Source organism: Ochotona princeps, chromosome 2, assembly GCF_030435755.1.
Source record: "Ochotona princeps isolate mOchPri1 chromosome 2, mOchPri1.hap1, whole genome shotgun sequence".
NCBI lineage: Eukaryota > Metazoa > Chordata > Mammalia > Lagomorpha > Ochotonidae > Ochotona > Ochotona princeps.
This window is the reverse complement of record NC_080833.1, coordinates 75,490,102-75,518,024: the sequence shown is the minus strand read 5'-3', so window position 1 is coordinate 75,518,024 and position 27,923 is coordinate 75,490,102. Positions and strand designations below refer to the sequence as shown.

General features: G+C 39.9%; 1 protein-coding gene across 1 annotated transcript; it reads right to left on the bottom strand.

Moving 5' to 3' along the window:
• Nucleotides 1–10,986: 10,986 nt before the first annotated feature.
• LOC101522461 (guanylate-binding protein 5) lies at nucleotides 10,987–26,880 on the bottom strand. The gene is made up of 11 exons (XM_004582189.2): nucleotides 26,708–26,880; nucleotides 21,942–22,146; nucleotides 21,346–21,473; nucleotides 20,291–20,400; nucleotides 19,846–20,042; nucleotides 19,296–19,538; nucleotides 17,665–17,945; nucleotides 15,860–16,072; nucleotides 14,933–15,035; nucleotides 14,467–14,648; nucleotides 10,987–12,028 (listed from the first exon to the last, which is right to left on the bottom strand). Exons 2-11 carry the CDS (start codon nucleotides 22,129–22,131, stop codon nucleotides 11,915–11,917), a joined length of 1,761 nt encoding a protein of 586 aa, XP_004582246.2. The 5' UTR covers nucleotides 22,132–22,146; nucleotides 26,708–26,880; the 3' UTR covers nucleotides 10,987–11,914.
• Between the last annotated feature and the right edge of the window lie 1,043 nt (nucleotides 26,881–27,923).

Genomic DNA, 27,923 nt, shown 5'->3' with positions numbered 1-27,923 from the left:
ATCAGTGACTGAGCAGGAAAGTGGCTTGTAGGTTGAATGGAGAGCTTTAAGAGAAGAAAGATAAAGAATGTTGTTCTGGGGCCAATCTTGTGTCACTGCGGGTTATACTATCACCTGCATCCCTGGCTCCCCGTGTGGGTGCTGGTTGAGTCCCTGATACTCCAATTCTGATTCAACTTCATGCTTATGACATGGGAAAAAAGGATGCATAGAGTGCTTGGGCCTCTCCTTCCCATGTAGGAAACTCAGGAAAAGTTCCTGGTTACTGGCCTTGGTCAGGATCGGCCCTGGACATTGGGCTTTATGGAGAGTGAACTGGGAGATGGGAAAGTTTCTTTCTCTCTCCCCCCGTACCCTTTCTGTAGTTCTGCCTTTCACATAAACAAATTTCTTTCTTGTCTTATTTCAAAAGCCTAAAGAGTGGGAGCCAGGGAAACAGAATGAAAGAGCTTCCATTTCTGGTCCACACCCCAAATGGCTGCAATGGCCAGTGTTAAGCCAGGCCAAATCTAAAATCCAGAAATTGAGAAACTTTGACTAGGCTCCAGAGTGATCCTCAAATGCTTTCTACAAAATGTTATCAGAGAACAGAGCTGGACTAGAACTGGTGTCCATGTGGACTGCCAGCACTTCAGGAAATAGCTTAATTTTCTCTACCCACAGCACCAGCACGAGTAAATAAATCTTTTTTTTTTTTTTAATGTAGCTAACTTTCTCCAATGATGGGAAAAGAGCAAGGAGGCAGAGCAGTGGGAAGATGGTGACAGGGAAGGACTGACACAGCAGGGTCAGGGAAGAATGCCCAGATCAGGCAGCACAGAATCTGGGGACATTTTTAAGTATTGAAATTATACTTGGCCATATTTGGGGTTGAAACAATCCTGGGCTAGATTTAGTGTTTTCTATTTAGTGAGATACAAAACTGGAAGTAGCAGCTTTTGGGCTCATGATCCAAAACTAAATGATAAAAGTTGTTTCTGCACTCAATCCAAGAACTCCCTGTCTCACTCATGTTTCTGTGCTTCCCTTTGCTAATATTGTTATGAAGATATGACTCTAGAAAAGAAGCATCAGGGCCTTTTCCTTCTTTTTTGACAACAATCAAGGTCTTTTTATATTATTTGCTAATGGACGAAATAAATCTGGAATCCACCCTCTAGGCACCAGGGTTTCTAAAGACCAAAAGGAAGAGTCACTTTTTATAAGATTGACTTAAAAGGGAGGTTTCTAGAGAGAAGGAGAGGCAGAGAGAGAAAGCTCTTCCATCCACTGGTTCACTCCTCAAATGACTACAATGACCAGAGCTGATCAGATCCAAAGCCAGGAAGCAGGAGCTTCTTCCAGATCTCCCACGCAGATGCAGGGTCCCAGGGATTTAGGCTGTCCTCCACTGCTTTCCCAGGCCACAGCGGGGAGTTGCAAGGGAAGTGGAGCAGTCAGGAGAAGAGCTGGAATGCATATGGGATCCTAGTCCTTGCAAGGGAGGATTTAGCCAATTGAGCCATAGTACCAGGCCGTGAAGAATATCTTTTAATATTAAATATGGGAAATGTCCATCACAGTTTGGCACTGGTAGAGGAAGATTTATTGAAGATGTTTTCCAAAGTGACATAGTTCAATGAGGCTTTATTTAACTGAAATGAGGTTCATTCATTTCCTGTCTGTTGAACACCTAAAAGACCTGGTAGTTTCTGTTGGAACTTGTGGTGTGAGTTTTATTTTAACGTATTCAGTTCTGGAGCCTGAGTTAATACTCAGACAGGAAGAGTGCTGCTCTTAGATATCCTGCTACACAATATTTAGTGAAAGGCTAGGAAACTGCGGGTGCGTACAGGAAAGGACAGATACAGACAAGAGAAATCAATGGGTTCTTAGAGGAGCAGGCAGGTAGAGCATCTCAAGAGATGAGCTTGGCAGCAATGCAGGGAGACTAGTGATGGTATTGGCTCACTAGGAGACTTGATCCAAGGCAAGCCATTTTCAAGACACAGCAAAATTACAAATAAATAAATAAATAGCTAAAAGTCCATGCATTATAGCAGTGAAAGGCCTATGACAATTGGGAATAAAGTCACAACTGTCTTACCTAAAAACCCATGCAGTTGCAGAAAAGAACTGGTGAAATTTTAGGCTTCTGGTTCATTGAAAACAGTTATAGACAAAGCAAAACTCAAATTTACCTGAACTACAACTGCACCAAAGCAACATTCACCCAAACATCATAACATAGCAGAAGGATGCCCATTAACAAAAATAAGCATTAAGATCCACATCCCAAATGTTTTTTTTTTAACAACACTCAACATCCAATAAATCCTTATTAGGCTCATAAGGCTCAACTAAAAGCTATCCATTTTGAAAGAATAAAACAAGCAACACAGATCAACTGTTGCAACAGTCATGTAGGACCTCACAGATCACTATAATTTTAACGCTAAAAGATCTAGTTAAAGGCAATAAATGTACATATACAGAGGCAGGTATTCAACAGAAAAAACTATTTGTATAGTCAGTTGAAAATGCTGTAAATGCCAAGCACCTAATTAATGATGGAAAATGACTTTAATGTGCTTAAGAAAAGAATGGATGTGTGTAAAACCAAGGAAAGAATCAGAGATCTTCAGATAGGTCCATACAAATTAACCAAACTGAGATATGAAGATCTTTGAGAGTGAAAGACATAGTAAGTGGGCCCAGTGCCGTGGCCTGGTAGCTAAAGTCCTTGCCTTGAATGCCCCGGGATCCCATATGGACGCTGGTTCTAATCCTGGCAGCTCCACTTCCTGTCCAGCTCCCTGCTTGTGGCCTGGAAAAGATGGCCCAAAGCTTTGGGACCCTGCACCCATGTGGGAGACCTGGAGGAGGTTCCTGGCTCCTGGCTTTGGATTGGCGCAGCACTGGCCGTTGCAGTCACTTGGGGAGTGAATCATTGGACCGAAGATCTTCCTCTCTGTCTCTCCTTTTCTCTGTATATCTGCCTTTGCAATAAAAATAAATAAATCTTAAAAAAAGAAAAAGAAAGGCATAGTAGGTGAACACAAGACATCCCACACAACACTGCAGAAAGGCTCCATATAAATGTGACTGGAACACTGAAAGAAGAAATAGGAGGTAAAGAGAACATAACTGAGAAATCCCCAAATCACTTAAATACAGCAAGACAAGACTCAGAAACTCAGAGAGCTTCAAGCAGAAAATTACAAAGAATAACACATGTGTGTAAACTATAGGCAAAGGAAGTCTATTGAAAAGGCAACTGGAGAAAAAAAAAAAAAAAACATTGCACGCAGAAGGGCAAAGCTGATGATGTGAGAGAGTCTAGGAGGCTATGCAAGCCAGAGGAAAAAATATGTCTAAACAACAGAAAAGTAAATCCCAAATTCTCTATTCAATGAAAAAGTTTCAAATGAATATCGTTTTCCCAGATACATCTGACAAAAATATATTTTAAGGGTTTCCATGCAATAACTACGAAAATTCAAACCCTGTACAGATGCAAAATGATTCTTAAATTTTTTTGGTAGTATAAGTGCAAATGTTCAATGGAAATTAAAATGAGTTTAAATAACTTTATCGAAGGCCCAAAGGACTGATAGTAACAGCAACGTGAATTTATTTGAAAAATTAGTTACACATTATAATATTAACACATAGAATGGAAAATAAATCAAGGAAATCATGGAAAAAACACCAAAACAGAAATGACAACATAAGAGATTTCACTTAGGCAAGTGTGTTTTCTTAAAATTGGGAAAAAGATTATCTTCTCATTAACTTATCTTCAAAGAGTTATCCTTCTCCAGAAAAATACTTTAGACCAGTTCTTCACAACTTGTATAAATTAAATTTGTATGTAGTTTTAATGTGACTGGTGAAAAGATAGCCATTTAAAGCATAAATGGGAAATAGTTTACAGAGAATTCCTACAGAACACACACACCATTACACACACAAACAACCATAAAGTAAAATATTACTGACCGCAAAAACTCATCCAGAACTCCTAAAAATTAAAAAGATAACCAAAAAAATCCAATACATGAACGGTGTTTTCCAGAAAGAAAGAAACAAAGAAACAAAGAAACAAAGAAACAAAGAAAGAAAAAGTAAATGAGGAGAGGAGGGTGGAGGAAGGTAAGGAGGAAGAAAGGAAGGAAAATAGCAAATAAACACATAAAATGCGTTTCATTCAGCTTGTATAAAGAAAATGGGGATTACTTTCCCAAAACAATACCAACTCACAGCTACCATGCCAACAGCAGTGAAAGTTGTTGAAGTAGATGCCAACTGTAATCTTCTGATGGGTGTGTGACTGAAGAGATCTGACTTCACTCTAAACCTGATCTAGACCCACATTTTCCATAATTTGGCATCTCCCTTCTGAGGAGGAAATTCCGTATACAGGACATACAAGTACCATATTTAAAATCTCCTTAGTAATACTTTTAAAAGATAACCCTGAAAATCCAAATACTTGTCTACAACAGAATGAGTTAATTGTCTTTGTATTCATGCACTGCAATATATATACCTCACAGCTCCACACAACAGACTTCACAAATTTTATAAATATCTCATTGCCAGATGAAGAATAGCATGATAGAATACATACAATGGAATTGCATTTATATAAAGTTTAAATGAAACCAAAACATATTATACATTTGGGGATCCCAAACATATATGATGAAGCTCGGAAAAGAACTATGATGTTGATTGGCTCAGTGTTACCAGAGGTTGAATCCATGTGACAAAGACTATGGTTTTCCTACTTTTTAATTTGCTACATATTATGGCTTGTGAGGAGTTAAGCCTGTGATTATAAAATGAATTGAAACTATGTCTTTGCAAAAATTTTAAAAACAGGAAGGAAGGAAGGACGGACAAGGTTGAGGAAGGGTTTGGGATAAGGGAAGAAAGGTCATCTTCTATACCTACAAGATATATGGAATGTGTTCTCTTTATATTAATAAAAATTAAAGAAAAGTTAACAAAAACATGTTCTTTTCATTAAAATACCATAAAAATTATTGAATTGTTCAAGCTGCTTCTGATTTCAGTTATTTTAACAAATATCCCTCAATTCCTTTTTATTTTTTCCTCTTTATTTTTTATTATTATTATCAATTATTATCATTTTATAATACAGTTACATAGGCCTTGGGATTTCCCCTACCAATTCCTCTGAGCTCATCAACCCCACTGAGATCCCCCATATCATTTAAAATGGCATAGTTCCTCACAGACAGTCATAAGTCCATGATTGAGTGCATGGACAACGGCAGAAAATTCATCATCCATTGTCAAGACATATCCAACAGTTTCACTAGAAGTCCATCCTTGATCCAGAGGAAGAGATGCACACTTCACCGTATCCTCACATCTGGACATGTCGGTCTCCACTACAAAATCACTATAAATCTCCCCAAATGAAAAGCCACAATACAAAAGCAACAAGAGAAAGAAAAACAGAAATCAATAATGCCATTAAGTTAAACAACATGCCACTGGATATAATGGTCTCCATTACACAATTACTATACATCCCTTTAAATGAAAAGCCAAAAAACAGAATCAATAACAAGAAGAAATAAAAAATGAAAAACACCATGAAGTTAAACAACATACCACTGAATGACTAATGTGTTGCTAAAAAAAAGTGAAAAAGGAAATCTAAAAACTTCTTGAAGAAAATGATGCTACTGTATGATCTGAGTCATTAAAAAATTAATGAGAAAAAATGGATTTTGAAGAAATGAAGTAAAAGACATCAAAATCCATGAGATGCAGTTTCCTCTGATCTTTGTTGGTGAGATATATCTCCTGTAGACAACAAATAGATGGGTTTTGTGTTTTTAATCTCGCCTACCAATCTATGACATTTGATTGATGAGTTTAAGCCATTTATATATAGGGCTAATGTAAATGGGTGGTAATTTGATCCTGTCATTTAGCAGTGGGTTGTTCATTAATTTAGTCTTCTGTTGTTATTTTACAGGAATGTTCTTAAAATTTCCTGTGGTTTTGGTGGGTGCTATTCCTGTTTTCTGTCAAGAGAACATCTTTAAGTATCATTTGTAGGGAAAGTTTGGAAGAGGCATATTCTTTTAGCTTTTCTTTATTGTGGAGGAATTTTATCTCATTTTCAAAGACAAAGGAAAGCTTTGCTGGGTGCATCATTCTGGGCTGACAACTGTTTCCTTTTAGAATCTGGCATATGTCACTCCAGTCTCTTCTTGCCTGTAGAGTTACCTCTGAGAGGTCAGCTGTGAAACTGATTGGCATTCCTCCATATGTCAGTTAACTTTCTTTAAGTGCACATTTAAGGATCTTTAGCTGTGTTCAATTGAAGAGAGCTTGATTATCATGTATTATGGTGAAGATTACTTTTGGTCAACCCTGTTGAGAGTTCTGTGCCCCTCCTAGATGTTGTTTCTGAATTCTTCCTCCAAATTAGGAAAGTTTTCCTTTATTATTCCATCAAACACATTTTTAAACCCAAATTCTCTTTCTGCACTTTCCAGAACCCCCATTACTCATATTTGGCCTTTTAATAGTGTCTTTCAATTATTGCATAATTTTTTTAGCTTGACGCAGCTCTGCTTCCAGCTCTTTGTTTGTTTCCCTCTGGTGACAGGAAGTATCATCCAATTCCGAGATTCTTCCCTCTGCTTCATTCATTCTATTTTGGAGACTCCACTGTACTTCAAGTTTGCTCCACTGAGACTCCCAGATCCTCACCAAGGACTATCAGTACAGGCACCAAGGACTACATCTCAACTGCCAAGGAGACCACGGGAAATTGGAGTGCCTTCGGAGGCCAAGAATTCTGAGGTCATCCACCCCCATTTGGATCTACCACATGGGATGGAAGAAGTCCAAATCCTTCCTCACAGGATCCAAGGTCATCGGAACAACAGCCAGGAGCCCCGAGTGGTCTGCAGAAACAGAAGAACAGTAAGCTTCCTTCAGGACTAAGGAGAGGAGCTTTCTCTGGTCTTTACTTAGTTCCAGCTTTGGATCCCTGTCGCTGCCCTGCAGCGACACTAAAATGGCGAGGAATCTCGTGGGCCTGGAAAAAACAGGAACCCCCACCACGATCGGCACACACACAAACAAACACACACACAAACAAACAAACGAAAAGGAAGGTAAGGGAATGAGCTGAACGAAAAGAAGGTTTATTGCCGAAAGCGGGCTGCTTATATACAGTTCTCCACCAATCACTTCTCCCTGTGGGTCCACGGGGCGCTATCTGATAGGCCAGCAATCGCAGCAGGGGAGGATTAGCCTATCCTTGTGACTTCCCGCCTGCCTACAGACAGGACAAATCCCGCCTCCTGGCCCTCAGCCAGCCGCCATCTTGCGGCCCCTCATATACACATGGGTTCGGCTGCTCCCCACAGATCTCTACCCTCTCTTGCACTGACTATCAGGGTCGCTCCAGAGGCCCCCCCACCCCAAAACACACACACACACACACACACACACACACACACACACACACATTAGAATAGATAGACAGAGAAATACAAGGAAAGCTTAGAACCAGGCAGGAAACGGTCAGCGTGGACTCACACATACCTTACTAGGTAGGACACAAAGATTAGTTACTCCTCACTAGGGTACTGAAGATTTCTCTGCACACCCCTCCTAAAACTGTTCTGCACTTCAACTGTTGACATATGCTTGTTAGAGTTATAAGTCAGTTTGGACTACCCTAAAATCTGCCAAGTTCAGCAAAATTATGCTTCAACATAATAAACTGCTAAATACTAAAATGAAAATAGACATGAGACAGCTGAATAGTACCCTATAGCCATTTTAAGGTATATAGCAGCTGGTTCTGTGTATAAACTAAAATTGAAATATCAATGAAGTAGTCACAGGATGTGGTTAAGAACTTGCATTTTTAAACATATTTTAAATCATGTAAATTAATTCCATAATGTTGTAAATTGTTGTTGATGTTGTGCTGGGGTTTCCAATTGATCGGGATGATATTCTGCCAGCTCTACCCTCAGACCAGAGATGGTCTCCCCAAGAAACTGTTGAATTTATCTGGACAATAAAATGCTGGACTCTATGCTTGCAATGAAAGAATCTTGACTGAATTTGAAATGTAATACTGCAACAAGGTGGAGGAATCCACTATGGAGGAGGGGAGGGCCCCGGGAGGGGTGGGGGGAATCCCAGAGCCTATGAAACAGTGTCACATAATGCGACATAATTAATAAAAAAAAATTTGCTCCACTATATTCTTAGTTTCTGATGTATCAGCTTCCATTTGCTTCATTTCCAGTGTGACATATTCCTTGAATTCCTTGAATGTCTGCTTTATGTGCTTCTCATTGTTGATAAGAAGTTCTATAATGAATGTTTTGAATTCTGTTTCCCCCAGGTTCTCAATGTCTTCCTCAGTTAACTCTGAGGTTGGCAAAGGGTTTTGATTCTTTGCAGGGGAGTCGTCAGTAATATTCATTGTGCCTTTGTCTCTTCTTTTGCTTTTAGTCATTGTACTTCTGATTATCAGAGTCTTCTCCTTGGGGCAGGTTTCTAAGTTCTGTCTAACATAGGTCTGCAGTTTGATTTTACTTATTGCAGTTGGCACACAGCTTTTTGTTTGCAGTCACCTATGCCACTCCCTCCAGTGAGTTTCAAATCTGGGCTCTTATGTTAAACTTCCACCATGGTCTCTGTAGCCACAGCTCCTGGCTCAGCACCCCACTTCCTGTAATCCCACGTTATTGTCTGTAGAATGTCCCTTCCAGTTCCTGGTCATGCAGTTCCCAGGATGATAGCACATGTGCATCTCACAGTTGTCAAAGCCTTACCACACTGTATAAAATGGTGCCTGATGTGAAACTCAAGGAGTTTTATCTACTGGCCTTTAGTTCTGGGGGCTACCCGAACCAAATTTGGGTGGAACCTGAAGGATGCCATGTCATTGCAATTCACTGAACCAGGAATGAGTTCCCTCTCAGCTTATTGCATGCAACAGGCCTATCCTATAGCCATTGCCTCCCTACACAAGATGGTGCCAGGTTCTGCTCTAGTGAGGCTGTGATATTTACCCTGTTCCCTCACCACCTGATTAGGATCTTCTGCTGCTCTCTGCTGCTGCTGGTAAAATCAAACAAACCAAAAAGAAAAGTATTTCTTTGGGTTCACCTTCTGAGTTCCTGGTGAACTCCCTTTCCCACCTGGTTGCTGGTGTTCAGTTACCGGTGGAGTCCAGATTGCCACTGCCAAATGCTGCTGGCATATCACGTCACTGCAACACCATGCCGTTGTCTCCACTGCTTTCCTGTGTCCAGCAGTCACCAGGGGCTCTTTTGCTATTGGTCTGTCCTCTCCTATTTCCTGGAATGTGCCCACTCTGCTTCCTCCTGGGTAATGTTTCTCTGTCTGTTTAAACATGTCCTCACCCTATTTGCCATCTTGAGTCTCCCAAATACCCCTCAATTTTTAATATTTTATTGAATGTTTCTGTTTTCCTAACCAATAAAAAGGAAGTGCCACAAAGTGGTTATTCATGTGAGGTCTAGATACAGATGGGTTTCTGTGGTATTTTCCTTACACAATTTTTTTTCATTTAAATGCTTCAGCAAACAAAATTTTTATAATGACACTAATAAATATTAGTGATATTAATAAGAAAATAATAAATTCTCAGCAAAGTTGTGTAAGCAACAGATAGAATAGCACAATCACCAAATTGGGAGAGGATGAATACCAAAAAAAATACTAGCTGGTATAAATACCTACTCAGACTGTTATTTATTAAAAATATTGTATTAGTTTCCCATGGCTGCCATAACAAAACATCATGAACTTCATAGCTCCAAACAGCAGAAGCCTATTGCCTTCCAGTTGGGAAAATCTCAAGTCCTTCAGACACAAAATCCAAGCATTTGCTGGGACTGTGTTCCACGGGGAGGTTCTGGGGAGGAGCTCATTGTTGTTCACAAAACTTACCAGGTAATTATTTAACTTCACAGCAGGAACAGAAGGTTAGATGACACAGTCTGATTCTTGGCACTTTCAAGGACCAAGTTTACACTGCAGAGCATTTTCTTTTCTTTCACCAATGACAATCCTCTGTACTGTGTGATCAGGATACTGAGGAAGAATGGGAGCCAGGGGAACCAATTTGCAAAAAGACATTTATGAATCGTAGTATTGGAAAACACGCTTCTCAGGAGCTTCCGAAAAAGAAACAAACCTTCATGCTTGATGAAGACACATATAACAGAACTGTTGAACTAGATCCTCAGTAGGATAACATTGCCAACAAATAGAACCCTAGGTAAGTGACTTAGTGATGCTAAGTCTCATGGTTGTAAGAACCTGTTCCAGATAGTCAACATACATACCAATATTTAACTTGGAGATCTGGTTGTTCTTTTCAACCATGACATTTAACCAGTACAAAAACGTATTTTATTTTCTCATTTATAAATCACATAGCCTACAAAGTTAACTATGGGATACGGCTAGTTAAATGCTTAGCTGAATGTGCTGGTATCTTTTGATTTTTGGCTTTTATCTGGAAACAGAGCTGAGCATCCCAGACCCTACCTGATGTGAAAAGTCCAAACTGGCCTCAATTCCAGGGCTGAGCCAGGCCTAAACCAGCTGCTAAGAGCTTCATCTGGGTCTCCCGTAGGGGTACGAGGACTCCAGTACCTGGGCCATCTTAGTTCCTTTTTCCAATCATAGTAGCTGGGAGCTGGCTTGGAATTGGAACATCCAGAAATCAAACTGCCTGCATCAGATGCCAGCATAGCCAACAATGGCTTAATCCATTACACCACAGTGTCAGTCCCTCTATAATTTTAGAAATATATATTTACTACAGACAAATAAGACAAAGAAACAAACAATAACAATAAAACAACCAAAAAGATAAAATAAAATGTGCTTTAATTCTAGTGTTAAAGTAATTCTTCATTTCCTTAGGGAAACATATATTACAGATTTTTATTATTGAGGAAAATTAAAATGAAGTAATTCTGAGTTAATGGTTTCTAAATGTTTTATGGATGGAAATATACAAAAGAAGACTCATAAAGTACAATTTGAGAGAAAAGTCAATGACTTTTACATATAATTACAAACATCCAATTGAATGAGCCTCATCAGATTTCTTGATAGTTCACACAGCACACCTTATATCATTTTTGTATCAGCATTCAAAAACTATAAACATGTAAGCTTATTAACTACACTATAATGTAGTCAAAAAGTCTAATAATATTATGCCCTTTCTGAGTGTAAACCAAAAGAAAAGCCTATTTTTTGACCTCTAAGCTTACGATGCAATCTCCATGTTCCTAGTTTCTTTCACCTTCTAAAAGATACCCATCTTGTGAGAGCATCACATCCTCAGCTTGCAGTGTTTGTGCAGATGGTCTAAGGCACAGCTGGGGAGTCATGTCAGTGCTGCTAGAGCACTCTCCACCCAGGACACCTGCACCTGCTTCCCATTTCACCACTGGGGCCTCCCTTGGATGGCATCCAACACATGACCACCAGTAGGAGTGACATCCTACTAAGCCCAAGACGTTGACCACATACTCTCCATAATTGAAAATACCATGGGTGGAATGTGGAAGACCAGACAAGTGAAACTGGAATGCAACAGAAACTGCCCCTTGTGTATCCCAGCACCACTGCTTAAATGAAGTTATTGATAAAGTAGCCCTTCTTTAATTTATAAACTATTCAAGGAAGTGATTATCATTTGAATCACTGGACTGTCAATATACATATTTTGTTAGTTTACAGTTACAACATTATGACTCTGTATGAAATATCAATATAGCAATTAGTAGTTTAAGTGTTACTAAACAGCTAAAATCTCTTATTCTTTTATCTCTTTTGTAAAAAGGAGACTGTGGTGTTCACCACTTTACAACAAAACGCATTCGTTTGAAGGTGGAGAATACGTCTGGAGTCTACGGATTTCCGCCTGAAGCCGTTGTTGCTCAGCTTGGTGTACCTCATTTAGCCTGGCAGCTTCTTCCTAAAGAGCGACAAAAAGAAATTATGAAGTTTAGCCAAGAGCTGAAATCCACCTTCTTTTCATTTGTCTTTAATTTAACCCACAGTAACAGTACACAGGCTCCAAATCCCCACCATTCATTTATTCCCAACCCACTCTTGAAATTATCCAACCTGGTTCTCTTTCCAACCTCCAGAAATATCTTTACATGTATGACATGCTGGCATCATTAGCGTTCCATTCCAAGGTTCTCTCTTGTTACATTGTACAGTTTCCTGGAGAATCTCAGTCACAAAGTGATACCAGTTCTCCCTTACACATGAGAGAATGTTTTTTGTTTGTTTGCTTGCTTGTTTGCTTGTTTTTTCTTTTGGGGTTGGGCAGAGTGACACAGATGAGTTTCTGTGTCTGCTGCTTCACTCTAAATGGCTACAACGGCGAGGAAAGGAGAAGGCTGAAGTCCACCTGGCTCCATCTGGCTCCCACAAAAGTAGCAGGGACCCCAAGTCCTTTAGCCACTTTACACTGCTTTCCCAAGTGAATTAGCAGCAAGCTGGATCAGAAGTGGAGAAATTGGACTCAAATAGGCACTTCAATATGAGGTGCCGGTGTTGCAAGTAGCAACATAACCTTCTGTGTCACAGTATCTGTGCTAATAGACAAGTAGGAACTCTAGGTGACATCCAGGAATCAGTGAGGTTTGAACTTCAGATGAGAGAATTTCTGTCAGGTCACCAGCTTTGGAAGCAGAAACAGAGAATATCATGAACCATAGGCTATCCAGCTGGTCCTTTAGGAAAACAATAAAAATCCAGCAAATGTCTTGGAGTGGGGAAAACATAAAGGCTCAACTGGCTAATCCTCTTCCTACAAGTGCCAGTATCCCAAATGCACTCCCATTCACGTCCTTCTTGCTTTACTTCCCAATCATTACTCTGTATGTGGCCTGGGAAGGCAATGGAAGATGGCCCAAAGTCTTGAACCCTGACCCCACATGGGAGACCCAGAAGAAGCTCTTGAATTCTGGCTTTGGATGAGCTCAGTTCCAGCTGTTGCAGCCATTTGGAGAGTTAGTCAACAGATGAAGGGTCTTTTTCTGTTTATCCTCTCTGTGTAATTCTGCCTTTCCAATAATAATAATAATAATAGAAATCTTGGAGTAGCTTCTAAGTATTAGAAGGAGAGTTGCATTCTGTTTCACAAGGATGCTCACATAAGCATTTCAAATCAGGTTTGCAGAAATACTTCATATGCTACACAGTCAATAAAGCATTTTGAAAACTTTCTAAGCTCTGAGAGATAGGCTTTCAGTTATTTTCTTTGGATTCCAATAATCTCCTAGGGGCACAGTAATTCTGATTCACACTGAATAGGCTATATGACAGAATGCATTCAATGTGTTTGACACAATTCTTGGTAAACAAAAATGACTGTGCATTCGGGGATGAAAAAACTGCAGGACAGGATGGCCATAATCTCTAGAAGTTAAAGGTCTTCAGAACCAGAGATTGTCAGGACAAGGACTGGACATAGACACAGCAATACAAAATTAGTTTAATAAGACACCTATGGTCAAAGCAAATGATTGTTCAGAGATTAGCATTTTGGCACAGTCGATTAAGCTGCCATCTGTCACAGCACCATCTCTTGTTAGAATGCGGATTTGAGTACCAGATTCTCTGCTTCTGATCCACTCCCCACTCATTGGTGTAGGAAAGCAGCTATTGCCATGCTTGGGAGACTTAAATGAAGTTCCATGGCTCTAGCTAATGCCAAGTCCAGTGCTGGCTATTGTGGCCATCTGAGGACTGGACCAGAGTGTGTGTGCTCCTTTCCCTCTTTCTCTGTCACTCAGCCTTTCAAATAAAGTAAATGTTTAAGAAAAGACTATCATAAAAATGTTCAAGTTAATCAAAATAACAAAATGTGTACTAGAAATCTTTGTTTATTTTTTTTGTTTAATTTAATAGCTTATGGTGTTTCCTCAGTGCCTACTCCCATTTTAGACATAAATATTAACTCAATTGGTAACCAAAATAAACCTATCAATGAGTGTTTCACTATTTCCACTTTACTAGGCAGAAAGACAACATAAAATGTGCTAACATGACATGGTGGTTCTAAAACTTCGTGAAAGAGGAATTAGAAGGTGAGCTTATTTTTGTGGACAAAATTTTGAAATCTGTGTACACAAGATTCATAGGAAATGTGTATTATGAAAAAAAAGCTATCCAAGGCTTTCAAAACAATGTTTGGCACCAGAATCACTTTATCTTTTTATTCCACTTATTAATGAATTTTGTGAAGCCCCCTGATTCTAAAGAGGCACACCCGGCAAGGATGGCTCCAGATTCCTGGCTCTGAGTCACCACATTGGACCCCCTCACCCTCACAGTGGTTGGACAGTGCAGTGACAGCAGAGATGGTGATAACCCTGAGATGACACGACTGCTGAGTACCTGGAGCCTGCGCTGCACTTCCCTCTGTTGCTTTTCCCGCATCCGTGCTCTGTTTAGCTCCATTTGCCGCACCTCTTCCTGGTGGCGCCTCTGTTGCTCCTCCATCCTCCTCTGGTTTTCCTGTTCAATAGCTGCCAACCTTTGGGCTTCAGCTCTTGCAGCCTCTGCTTTTCTACGTGCCTCTGAGAGGAGAATGGAAAACGTCAGACCTCTAAAGGATGAACTTGTTCCTTCCTTCTGCCCCACACATTCCCCTGTTCATTGTACCAACTCCACAGGGAGTGTCCCCACGACGTGATTCACCCTTCCAAGTAGCCAACGTGTGCTGCTCAGGCACACTCAGATGTTGCCCTAGAGGCTAAGAGGCAACTTTGCCACCTCCGTTTATTTATTGTAATGATCCCAGGTGGAACAGGTCAAGTTGTAGAAAGTTCATATTCATCTTGCATGACTTCCATCCTCTCACCTGCCATCTCTGCCTCTCTGGCAGTGAGAGCCTGATCCGTCTGCTGAATTGTAGCACTCACAGACTCCTTGGACTTTAAATATTTCTGCAGAGCTTCCTCGGCCTACAAGGGCAAATACATGCAGTTAGCCCTAGGAAATGGGAATTATCAATGTCATAAATGTCTTTTGTTTCTCTAGATTCTCAGCTCTTTTTGTCCTAGAAGTGGCTCAGCTACTCAAGGTAGAACTGTCCACCAAGCTATTCCTGCCATGGATCAGGGGGTGAGCCCAATGCTCTCAACAGAGCACTTAAGGCCACTATATGCATAGGATTTGTTCATAGATGAAAAAAACACATCAACTGCGATGTTTAAAAGACTGTTACGGGTTCTGGAGAAATTTGCTTTCTCCCTCCTGAAACTGAGGGCCCTAAGGAAATATTAAGTATAGATCTGTGGGCGTCATCTCTTGTCATATAAGCAAAGGAATTCTGAAAGTGAAGTCAACAGAAAAATGCAACACAAATAGTAAGTGGGAAGCTAAAAATGAAAACCAGAGAAATTAACAAAAGTGTTTAAATTCTTCAGCATATCTATAGTAGAAATGGAAAAAAAAGAGCTTTCATGTTGAGCTAAAAGAGGCAAATAATTACTATTTTTCTTAAAATAGTTTCATTTATCAGGATCATGTCCTGTATAACCATAAAAATTCCTTATTTGCAACCAATGCAATGTGAATCTACTCACTATGATAATGGTTCTATGTGATTCCACAACTATCACTTGAACATAAATTTTGTGCTAGGCATTCCAATTCCCAGCACATGCTTACTTTTGCAGAACTACAAACGTCTGGGCCTACAGAGTTTCCTTTACTCCTGTCCTCGATGTTTCTTAAAGAGCTTCTTCAGATATTTTATGTGATTGATAGATCAAACCAAGGATACCTCTATTCCTTTCCTGGGCTTCTGATAGTATTTTGCCTTTAATGCTTCAACCTTCTGAAGGTAGATACTGTGGCCTCCTGGTTTGGAATAAGCCCCCTGCTTCACTGAATCTTCTAGAGGACCAAAAATCTCCTGAAGCAGAGCTGAGCATAGGTTTGATGAGGCTTCCAAGTTCCGTTTATAAAAGTCATCATGCTTTGCCACGAGTAAAGTCTTCAGAAAGAGAAAACCCAGGAGAGATGTTAGCAATGTTTCAGAATTTCTGGATGAAATTTTCAAAAAACAGAGACATGCAAACAAAACTATAACCACCCTTCAAACCTGGAAAAATTCTAATGATGATATTCTTTAGAGAACTGGCATTTACTTTTGAGTGTGAAATTTTCTGAAATCCCATTTCCTTGTTACTATTGCTTTAGAGGTGACCTTCTGACTACAGGCATGAACTCTTACAACCTGCTTCTAAACTCTGCCTACCCTTTTACAACTTTTCTGGTTTCAATGTTTACTAAGGCTGGAATTCCCAAGACAATGTGGACTAGGGACTGCAATTGTGGTACACTAAGTTAAGCTGCCACTTGCACCATCACCAGAGGACAGATACAACACCTGTCTGCTCCCCTTCAAATCGGACTTTCTGCTAATGTGCCTTGGAAGGCAATGAAAGACATCCCAACTGCTTAGACTCCTCAGGGAGAATAGGCTAGAGATACTGGTTTCTGGCTTTGGCCATACCTCAGCACTGGTTATTCCAGCTCATTGCAGAGACAGCGATCAGTGGATGAAGTCTCTCTCCCTTCCTCTTTCACACACTCTTTCCCTCCCTCCCTCGTTCTTTCTGTTTACTTCTGTGCCTCTCAAATAAAAATAATTGTCAAGTTGATTAAATTAATTGCAGATGTGTATTAGCTTATTCTGCTACACTCAGACGCACCATCTGTATGATTTCTATGTGTCCAATTTTCAATTGTGTATGCTAAATTAACATTCTTTTAAAAATTATATTTAATGCTAAGTAAATATAATTGTGTATGGGTTTACAATGAATTCAAATAAATCCATAGATATAACATGGTAGAGTTTTGTTGTACGCATACTAGAAAATGAGAAGCAACAGAAACAGGACTCAATAAACCAAGCACCTCCTGACCTAACCACATGCCCATGTCCCAAACCATACATGTATAACCTCTCCAACTGAAAGTTACTCTATCCAATTCCAAACCAATCAGGAACAAGCAGCATCCAGATCCTCACCGCAAAAGAACTCCTACTATCCTGTTAGTGACCTCTTCAATTTGTGCATGTCCCGAGTAGTCTAGTAATATTGATATGTTACCTTCTTGTGGATGTGGTAGTGAGCAGCATTGACATGTTCAGTACAGCATGTGAAAAAGAAGTGACTCTGCCCATGCAGAACACAAAAAACTGTACCAGAGTTGAAATATCAGAGTTCAAGAGGGCATGACACCACCTCCTCAATCTGATTAAACACCTCTTGTCATCTCTCATCTGGGTAGTAAAATATTGTGCTATCTCCTTGTGTCAGGCATAAGCTCCCATAAACTTATCTGTCTGTTAATTTATATTGCAATGAATCAAAACCCTTGAGTTAGTATCAAATACTTCAAAATCTGTATATAGAGCACAGAGTATTGCTTTCTCGTTTGTACTCACCAAAACAGTGTCACTTGAGCACAAAGTTGGTTATTATTCTCCAGTTCAGTGGAAATTGCTTTTCTAAATCAAGTCCTTTTGAACTATTTATAACAAGACTTTTCTTTGATCTAGTACATAACACTTACCTCTAATTCCTTCTGGAACTTTTGGTCCTCATCCTTAAAAGAGTTCTTCATGAAGACATCAATGGCTTCTCTCTCAATGATCCTATGCAGGTCCAGCAGCTCCTGGAGGGTGTCTGTGGGCAGCTGCACCTTCTGGCTCATCTGCTGGTCATAGTGGGCAATGGCCTTTTGCACTGCAGCTGAGTTCTCTATCTGGGCCAAGGTCAGGACTGCGTTCTCAAGGCAGGGCAAGTGGCCATTGTTGATGGCATTGACATAGGTCAGCACCAGATTCTCTAGACCTTCATGGAGTAAGACCATGCTTTCATTAATTGCAGAAAAAGAGGCCATGACCTATATTGAATAGTTCTGAAATTGTTAACATTCTATTGTATGAAATTTGTCAGCATTTTGGTCAAGTGAACAAAATGAGCTCCTGTGAAAAACAGCATGTTCAATAGGACGATTCTTTCCTTTTTGGGAGACAGGAATAATGTTCAAAGAAAACACAGAAAATCTCAAGAGCCATGAGATGGTCCATATTTCATTCTCCCATGAATAGATAATATAAGTATATAAAAGACATGCACGCACATTGCATTTGAATGTCATTGGGCCTGTGTCTCTTTAATCTTCCCTCTCATTTCTTCTTCCTCAGAACTATATTCTCTTGAGAATTCTCTTATCTCTTTCACTTAAGCATGGGCTAGCTGCTATTTAGGTTTAACCTCCATTAATCAGGTGTGAAGGTAGCAATTAAGATCTTGTTTTCCTCATTTTTTTCTTGGTTGGGACTTTCCTACTTAATTTCCTTGTCATTTAAACATTTTTGTATTCAACTTCCCTCTGTGAGCTAGCAATTGCTTACAGAGTTCTAGCAGAGAAATCATAGGAAAAAATTGGATCAACAATGTGCTTAGACTTCTTGTGCATGCTAGATTTTTGGGCCTTTTTAAAATTGTACATCAACTAGCATGCATTTTTTTAGATTTATTTATTTTATTACAAAGTCAGAGAGGAGGAGAGACAGAGAGGAAAATCTTCCATCCGATGATTCACTCCCCAAGTGAGCGCAACGGCCAGTGCTGTATCTATCCAAAGCCGGGAACCAGGAAACTCCTCCAGATCTCCCATGCGGGTGCAGGGTCCCAAAGCTTTGGTCCGTCCTCGACTGCTTTCCCAGGCTACAAGCAGGGAGCTGGATAGGAAGTAGAGCTGCCAGGATTAGAACCCGGTGCCCATATGGGATCCCGGGGTTCAAGGCGAGGACTTTAACCACTAGGCCACGGTGCTGGGCCCAACTAGCATGCATTTTTATAGGGAACATGGATCTCTTGCTAATACAGTTCCCGTCATAGGCTATATTGCATAACAAGCAGTCAATCTGTTTGCAATATAGATACTGCCAACTTGTATGGGTTTTAATAGTGGATAACAAATGGTCAAAACACGTTTAACTTATTCTATCACTAAGTTCTATATTTTATTTTGGAGGCATTACTAATAAAAATAGAAAAATCTATTGAAACTTTGACATGCATTGGAACTACGATACTTAAGATTTTCGTGATTACAATTCCCCGTGCATTGTCTTATATGTGTCCCTTACTCTAGAGGCTGCCTTGAAGAAAAATCTGATCAATGTTACTTACGAGGTCCATTGACCTTGATACCACCTGGAAGAATCTTGGCCATAGAATGGCTAAAGATGTAGGAACAGAATTCTGCCACTTGTTGCACAAATGCAGGATCCAGGTCATCATCGTGCATTGTCTCAAGTTGGGCAACCTTCTTCAGGTCAGTGGGTGAGTCAAAAACAAAGCATTTCCTTGTTGGGAAGAACGTCTTTACACACTTACGGGGCAGGTTATACATCTGAGTTCTTTGATCATCACCTGAGCGTGAAAAACAGTATTTATTTAATACAGGTTTCACACTCATCTTGAACATTCAACTAAGTATCTCTGGTTAAGGCCTTTCCATCTGGTGTTATTGAAACAAATCTTAAGCAAAGAGGAAAAAAATGTATAGATGACTAACAAATTTTCTACTAAATTATTTCTAAATTAATAGCATCTATTATTGATTTTGTAAGAGAGCTAAATGAGTAAAACAAGAAAGTTATGTATTTAACCTCCAGTCCTGAACAGATCATTTCCTGGGTTAATTCTCTTCCCTTCCCAACACTAAAGTTCCTACTACCTTCCTTTAGCTTCAGTGAGAGCTCCAAGTATTCATCTGCCGTGATGAGCTGCCCATCTTTTTGTAGGTCTAGGAAGAAATCTCTCAGAGTCCACACCAGGTCTGGGAAGAAGCTCACAATGTCAGCAGAGTCTTCAACTTCATCCAGGTCATGTGAGGCTCTTGCCCTAAGCACACTTGTCAGTTCTGTCACATTGCTGACATGCAACTAAGGAAAATGATGGTGATACGACTACACCTAACCCCACATTCAGTTCTCTGTGTCCCCAAACTCTGACTTGCTTTAATTAACACACTTGGGGCCCTCACATAAGGGTGTTTTTTTCTTTGTACTTTCAGTGTTTTTACCATACTTTCATTTTTACAAATCACAAAGCCACTCAGACTATTGATTTAACCAAGAGTTCTTTCTGAATTTGGTGCTGCTTGATCTATAAAAGGATACTTTAGTAGATCCATAGCCCCCTGGTCAATTTTGCTCATGGTATTGTACACAAAGGTGCTACTCAATAAGATCGTTAGCGCAAAGATCTTGGTGTCATTCTTATCATCAGCCTAGAAGTGAGAACAAATTTAAATCATGTCTCATGACATTCCCAGATGAGCAGTTTTAAAAGCAGATTCTTGACCTAAAAATGTTAAGGAAGACAAAGAATGATGATTTACACAAACTTTGAAAACTTTCATTTGTGTGAATTTTATGCTGCTCTAAATGTTGTTCAGTTGTGTGGATTGAAGGCTGCTTTTTCTTAAATATTTGTGAAACATTTGCCACCGTGCACCTAGAAAACACTCTTCTATCAAAATTTTAAACTATGTATTGACTAAGGCCAAAGACAGAATGAAAAGATATGAGGAGACAACAAGAACCAGAGGCAAGATTGGAACACAAGCCTGTGTTAAGCAGGGGACACTACTAACCAGTGTTCTCTGCAGGACCAAGCTTGCAACACTAGTTTGACCTTCCCCAACATTTTAAATCTGAGTTAACTCCCTAGCTCAAGATTAATGCAGTTCTGCCAGTACTGATTTTGTCTGACAAATGTCTTTTCTCACTCAGGTTCCCAGATACCATAAAAAATGAAAGGGAGAGAAATGTATATTCTGAGATAGGCATTTTGGTGTAGCTTAATTACCACCTGTGATGTCCACGTTCCAAATCAGAGTGCATAGATTCCACTTTCAGCTCCACTCCCAGTTCTATCTGTACAATCTAGGAGGCAGTAGCTGATGACCCATAAACTTGGGTCTTTTTCACCAATGTAAGGGACTTGCATTGTGCCCCAGGCTCCTTGGTTCAGCCTGGCACACCCTGGCATCTGTGGACATTTAGGGAGTGCCTTAGCAAGTAGGAGTTCTTCGTTTCACGTGAGTAAATGCTTTTAAAGCTCATAAACTGGTCAAGTAAGAACATAAATTGAGGGGGGGAGCCAAATCCCCTCCCTACCCCAACCAATGTTAACTTGAGAGGTAAATCACAAAGAAATCCTGCTGCCTTACCTTCTCTACATCACCCAGGCCTTCTGAGTCAAGCAGAACGAGGGTGTGGTCTGGCTTCTCAGGATGAGGCACACACCACATCCAGATGCCTTTGGTGTGGGACTGCACCGTGGATCCAACAGAGAAGCCTGCCAGGGAAGTGGAGATTTTACAAAAGAGGAAGGGCTCAGGAAGTAGGGGATTGTCTTAATCGCTGAAGCAGGATTAGGGAAAGCAAGCTGAGGAGGGCACAACCAGTACAGATCTGAATTACAACAGAAAAACTGTATCAAACGCTATAAATGGAAATCTGATTTTTAAAATAACAAAATGCTACTAAATTTCAATAATTTATAATTATACAAATAGAAATTACATCATAGGTATTCTACTCTTTATGCAGGGAATACATTGTGCTCTTTCCCAGGATATATGAAAGGTAAATAAGCAAAGCCAGCTGCATTGTCTCCCAGGAGATAACAAGACCACCTGTGGTTCCCCTGATTTGCTTTCAGTGTTCATCTCCCTCCCTGCCTTCTTCCCATCTTCTCCCCATTGGGTGATGACAGTGTGGGTGGACAGAGGAGACCCCGCAGAGCTCAGCCAGTGCCACTCACCCTTTTCCTTCCCAGCCAGCTTGTTCATCAGGTAGGACTTGCCTGTGCGGTAGAGACCCACGATAGCCACCACCACCACAGGCTGCGTAATGGCAGACAGGATCTGCAAAGCTTCCTCATTGACTGTGAATTGTTCATTAGTGTTCTCAATGAGGCACATGGGATCTGCCATGTGGATCTCCTGGGCCATGTCAGGGGTGTTACACTACAAAGGAGGAGATAGAAGGCTTGAATTGTAACGTTAAGCAAAAAAAATCTTTTTCTACTGAATCTGGAAAGATAGTACTACCCAATATGACCTAAATTTCTGAAGCAAATTTTAAAAAATAGGAAAGTATTTGGTCAATGCACGTCACAGTAGAACATGTCCTGTGTTCTTCCTACCCTGCTGGCTCCTAGCCATTTGGTGGACTCAGGGAAACTCTGTACTGAGTCTAACGTGCTAACTGGTTTGAATCTAATATACATTCCAATGGGATTTAACTTCCTTATGTTTGTTAGCTTTCACTTCTTTAAATCCCTAATTTGCTTCTTCATGACCATATTTAGTAAGTGACTTTTGTTGCTCTTAACCCCATATCAACTTAATTTTCTCCTAGTGAAATCCATGTCCAATCAGACCACATTACATTAAGTATGATAAATAAGTGAAGAAACCTTCCTTTTTTCTAAATGCCAGGCAACACTTACTACAGAGTCAATAGTAGAATATTATTAAACTACATAAGCAGATGCTTGCTTCTTTGCCTTTCCCTGTCTTAAATAAATTCTCTTCTGTTTTAAAAGTTATTGTTTGGGCCTTGCATTGTGATGCAGTGGGTTACACTGCCAGCTACAATGCCAACATCCCATATGAGCACCAGTTTGAGTCCCCGTTGCTTCACTTCTGATCCATCTCCCTGATGAATATGCCTTGAAAATCAGCAGAAGTTGGTCCAATTCCTTGAGCTCCTGACTCCCATATGGGAATTTGCCCTTCTGGGTTTTGCCTGTCCCAGCTCCAGTCACTGCAGCCACACCATGAATGAACCAGCATGCAAAAAATCATGTTCTTTCTCTGGCTCGCTCTCTGTAACTCTTACAAATAATTAAATAACTCTTTTTTAAAAAAGAAAAGGAACTAATCATTCAGTAGAGAAGTCAAAATTCATCATATGTTTGACTTTTCTCAGAAATTTTACCATATTTCTTTTAAATTAGGGGAGTGTAAAAGCTATTTTTGCTGTATGTTTACAATTATAAAGACTCATTGTCCTCCTTCCTCTATATCAGTGCCTGGAATTTATCCTAACAACAGACAAAATAAAGCAGAAACTATGTGGGAACATGGAGGATATTCATAACAAAAGGATTGCATTAGGGTTGGGCATCAGAAGATGCATAGAACAAGTGTGATCCAAAAAACAATTACAATAAATTTGGAGACTCAAAAACCAAAAGGTTTTCATTCCGATTCACTTTCAATGCAATGCTGGTGTCTTATATTTGTAGAATTCTAGTTGCCAGGCTTGTTCGTAATAGGGGCCAGAATCAACTTTTATATTAGAATTATGGCAGAGCCTTGTAGTGATGATCTACAACTATCTTAAAAAAGTCAAATATAGAAACCAATCCATTAAGCAGATACTAGGGGCTTGCAAATTCTGATATTTTAGCTTGATGTCATTCATGGAAGAAGAAGTTAACTTGCCTTTCAGATTTCTTCATAACATTAGTACTGTATGTACTTTCTCATGCTTTTAAGTTGGCAGTTATACTCCTGTAAACATTTATCTGCTCTTTTAGGAAAGAGATTTAGAAAGGTGAGTGCTATGCCAATGTGATACAACTAGCCAGTTGTAGGGCTGGGATTGAAAACCAAATCTAAATTATGATAAAGTCAAAATGTGTACTTTTCACATGTGTTTTGATTCAGCCCTGCATTGTTTCCCCTTACGAAAAGGTTATATGCTATGACAGGTTTGGGGAGACTTACTCCCTAAGGATCCATCACAGATGATGACTAAAGAGGCAGAGCCACAATTATATGTGTGGCTCAAGTATGGTAAGTCTTCAAAGATATGTTAGAGACTTGACAGCCCTGGAAGCATTAAAGATGCTACCCAAATAACACTAGGGGCTGACCTGTAAGAGATTATGTTTACATATTTATATGAAAAACTCATAGCCTTTTGCAAATAAAAATAATGTAGGAGTGGATCAAAACACATGTAAAATGGACTAGTATTATACATTAGCCAGTTAAACTTCTACCTGTAATATTGACAACCCTTATGAGTGCCATTTTGTGTCCCGGCTCCTCTGCTTTTGATTTGGCTTGCTCATAATGGCCTTGGATAAACAGAGGAAGATGGCCCAGGTATTTGACTCCTATCCCAACATGGGAAATCCAGATGAAGCTCCTGGATTCAGTGTGGCCCAGTCCCAGTTGTTGAGACCAGTAGTTGTTGAACCAGTCGGTGGACAGTCTCTTTCAATCTATCTCTCTCATTCTACCTCTCTCTCTTTTTTTTTTTTTAAGATTTATTTATTTTATTACAAAGTCAGATATACAGAGAGGAGGAGAGACAGAGAGGAAGATCCTCCGTCCGATGATTCACTCCCCAAGTGAGCCGCAACAGGCCGATGCGCGCCGATCCGAAGCCGGGAACCTGGAACCTCCTCCAGGTCTCCCACGCGGGTGCAGGGTCCCAATGCATCGGGCCGTCCTCTACTACTTTCCCAGGCCACAAGCAGGGAGCTGGACAGGAAGTGGAGCCGCCGGGACCAGAACCGGTGCCCATATGGGATCCCGGGGCGTTCAAAGCGAGGACCTCAGCCGCTAGGCCATGCTGCCGGGCCCTCATTCTACCTCTCTTAATCTAGTTCTCAATCTCTCTCTCTCTCTCTCTCTCTCGCTCGCTCGCTCGCTCTCGCTCTCTTTCCCTCTCTCACTCTCTCTCTAATTCTAACTTCCAAATGAATAAATAGGGCTAAGTGCAGTGGATCAGTGGCTAAATTCTCACTTTGCACACACCAGAATCCCATATGGATGCCGGTTTGTGTTTTAGCTGCTCCACATCCCATCTAGCTGCCTGCTTGTGGCCTGGGAAACCGTAGAGGATGGACCAAAGCCTTGGGACCCTATGGGAGACCCAGAAGAAGCTCCTGTTTCCTGGCTTCAGATTGGCTGAAGATCTTTGTCTCTCCTGGTATCTGTAAATCTGACTTTCCAATAAAAAATAAATCAATCTTTTAAAAAAAGAATAAATAAATCTTTAAAACACACATTAAAAATGCCCATTTTTATTTTGTAATAATTCATACTTGATTTCACATCCCATCCCTAAAACTGATTAATTGTCTCTCACAATGGCATGTATCTCACCTCTTCAAGTCTAAATATTTTTTATTTACGAATTCCACCTTAAAAGCAAAAGAGATCTGTGAGAAAGAACAAAAGTAAAATATAAAAAATTGCCAAGAAATACCAAGAGAAAATGCACAGAAGTCCTGGTGATAGGGTGTCAGGGGAAGGAAGCATCTCATTTTCAGGTGATTTAGTTAATGTATTTTGAGAAAGCAAATTTATTGTTTCTTTTTCCTGTGGTGTTTGCTGTTTTTGGTTTAAATTCAGAAGAAATGGACAAGGTTCCCCATCAAGCAGATAAATGGAAATCAAACAAGTAGGAGACACATGAAACTTGTGCCATGGTAAGAAATTCCAGGAAGAAAAAGATCCAGGAAGTGATTCAAACACCAGACAATAATGAGAGGTCCTGATGGGAAACTGATGAATTGAACAACTCGTAAGGGGCAAGGTGGAGAGGGCAGGTAGCTATTTGGCACAAAAACAATGCTGCTTGCAACACCTGCACTTCGTGATTGACTGTCTGTGTTTGGAGTCTGAGTTCGGTTCCAGTTCCAGCTTTCTGCTGATGTTGACGCTGGGGAGTAGCAGATGTTGACTACTTGTCCCGGCCACTCATGCAGGAGACCCATATTGAGTTCCAGGTTCCTGGCTTCAGACCAGCCCAATCGAGGATATCTAGGCATTTAGGGAGTGAATTGAAGGCTCATTCCACTCCAGCACAATGTTAGCCTCTGTTTGCTTTTTAAATAAATAATATAAATCAACAAAAATTGTTTTTAGAAGATTCATGACAACAGAAGGGAGCAGAAACAACAGAGTAATGATGAAAGAATTCAATACAGTAAACAATTAACAAATACAAAAAAAACACAACTAAGTAAATCAGGGCTATCAGAATAAATCCACTTTAGAAGAACCAGACCAAGGTTCAAAATGTATTGTTGCTAGGAAACCTCTTCACTGCTCATACTCAGTTTCGCTTTCTTTTTCCTTTGCAGAGCAATAAGATTCCTTTGTCTGAGCAATCTAGCCAGCTGTCTACATTGCATTTCTGTCTTTGCTCTTTGTCAAGAAAATAACAATCAGCTCATCAGACATCCAGATTGCAATCTGAAGTGGCTAATCTGGATTTTAGCAAACAGAAAAATAACTGTTTCTAAATTACTAAGTTAACAAGCAAGCACGATCCTTAAAAAGTCATGACACAGAAAAAGCAGAAAGCTATCTTAAAATTTTGCAAACTCTCAGGTTGATCTCCCTATATGCTAATATTTGATTCAGCAAAAGCTGGGAATTACTGGATAGCATCATGATTTAATGTTTAATGCAAGCCAATACAATACATCCAGCTTTAAAATGATTTTCAAACCAAACAAAACCTTGCACATCTCTTCCCACCTCTGTCCAGTCTTACCTTAATTGTAGCAATAAACTCAATAGGAAACAGACACTTTTCAGAATAAGTGGCTTCGACAAGGGCTTAGGATGAGTTCTAAACTCTTGCACCCAGTTTAGCTGTGATGATTTCTAATATACTTCGCCACCACCCAGCTTTGGATGTCCCCCTATCCCTCCCTCCTAACACCAGCAGACCGTTAACTATGTAACAGATAGAGTGAAACTGAAAGAGGAAAGGAAACCTGCAAACTATTACAATAAACAAACTGCAAAGGAAAATCCAGGAGATTTAATGGGTGTTGCCAAGTGGTGAATTTGTCTGATTTCCCATAAATACCATGTTGCTACAGAAAACAACTTTGAGATTGTTGGCAACCTTTTATGGTACTTTATCTAGCTTGAAATATGTTGAGATTTACCTCTAGCTTCAAAGCAGGACTAGGAGAAAACACAGAAAGCTTTTGAAATCTAATCTCTAAATGTTAGAGGAAATTACTCAGGATCAACCTTATTGCTTATACAATGGGTTCGATAGTTTACCACTTTCAATCACACAAAAGAATCAGATTTGACCATTTTATACATACTAAAAGATGAAAGAATAGCATTTACTAAGCATGTCCTCCTGCTGAATATTCACTCCTATTTTAATACTTACAATAAGCGTTTATTCTCATTTTTACAAGATCTAGAACCCAGAGAAAATTAGTAACTTATCTGAAACTACAAAGCCACTGATGAATGGATCCCAACATCCACGTTAAAGCTCTTCACTATACTATTATTGTATTTGTTGAGCGAATCATCATCATAATCACTATCATCATCTTAGCTCCTTTTTAACAATTAGATTCTAGTTACTGGATATGTCAAATGTATTATTTATTCTGACAACAATCCTAGAAGATAGGTGATTATCTCCCTGTGTTATAATGAACAGAGGGAAATTTAGTTTGTGTTTCCTGAAGTTCTCTCCCTGAGATAACAATAGCAGATCAAGGGATTTATTTAGAAAGTGTTTTTCAATGGTGTGTTAGGAGAGTAGGAAAGTGGAAACTGAAAGGGAAGGAAACCAGTCCTCAGTAATAGAAGCAACTGGTCCCTCTAACGGGAGCTAAGAGCTCAAACTCCTTGAGGTAATCCTGGGAAATAATGTGAGAACTGCCTCTAGCTTTACTCTAGGACAGATGAGAAGCCGGGAGTGTGCTTCCTCCACTGTCATCCCCTCATTG

What these genes read in the sequence shown, in the direction of transcription:
- LOC101522461 (XM_004582189.2), bottom strand. Translation starts at nt 22,131, where the DNA reads ATGGCCCAGGAGATCCACATGGCAGATCCCATGTGCCTCATTGAGAAC. An exon ending in GGGGCTATGGATCTACTAAA is followed by an intron (nt 20,043 to 20,290) that starts GTATCCTTTTAT and finishes GTTGCATGTCAG; the next exon opens with CAATGTGACAGAACTGACAA. An exon ending in CTCACTGAAGCTAAAGGAAG is followed by an intron (nt 19,539 to 19,845) that starts GTAGTAGGAACT and finishes TTTCACGCTCAG; the next exon opens with GTGATGATCAAAGAACTCAG.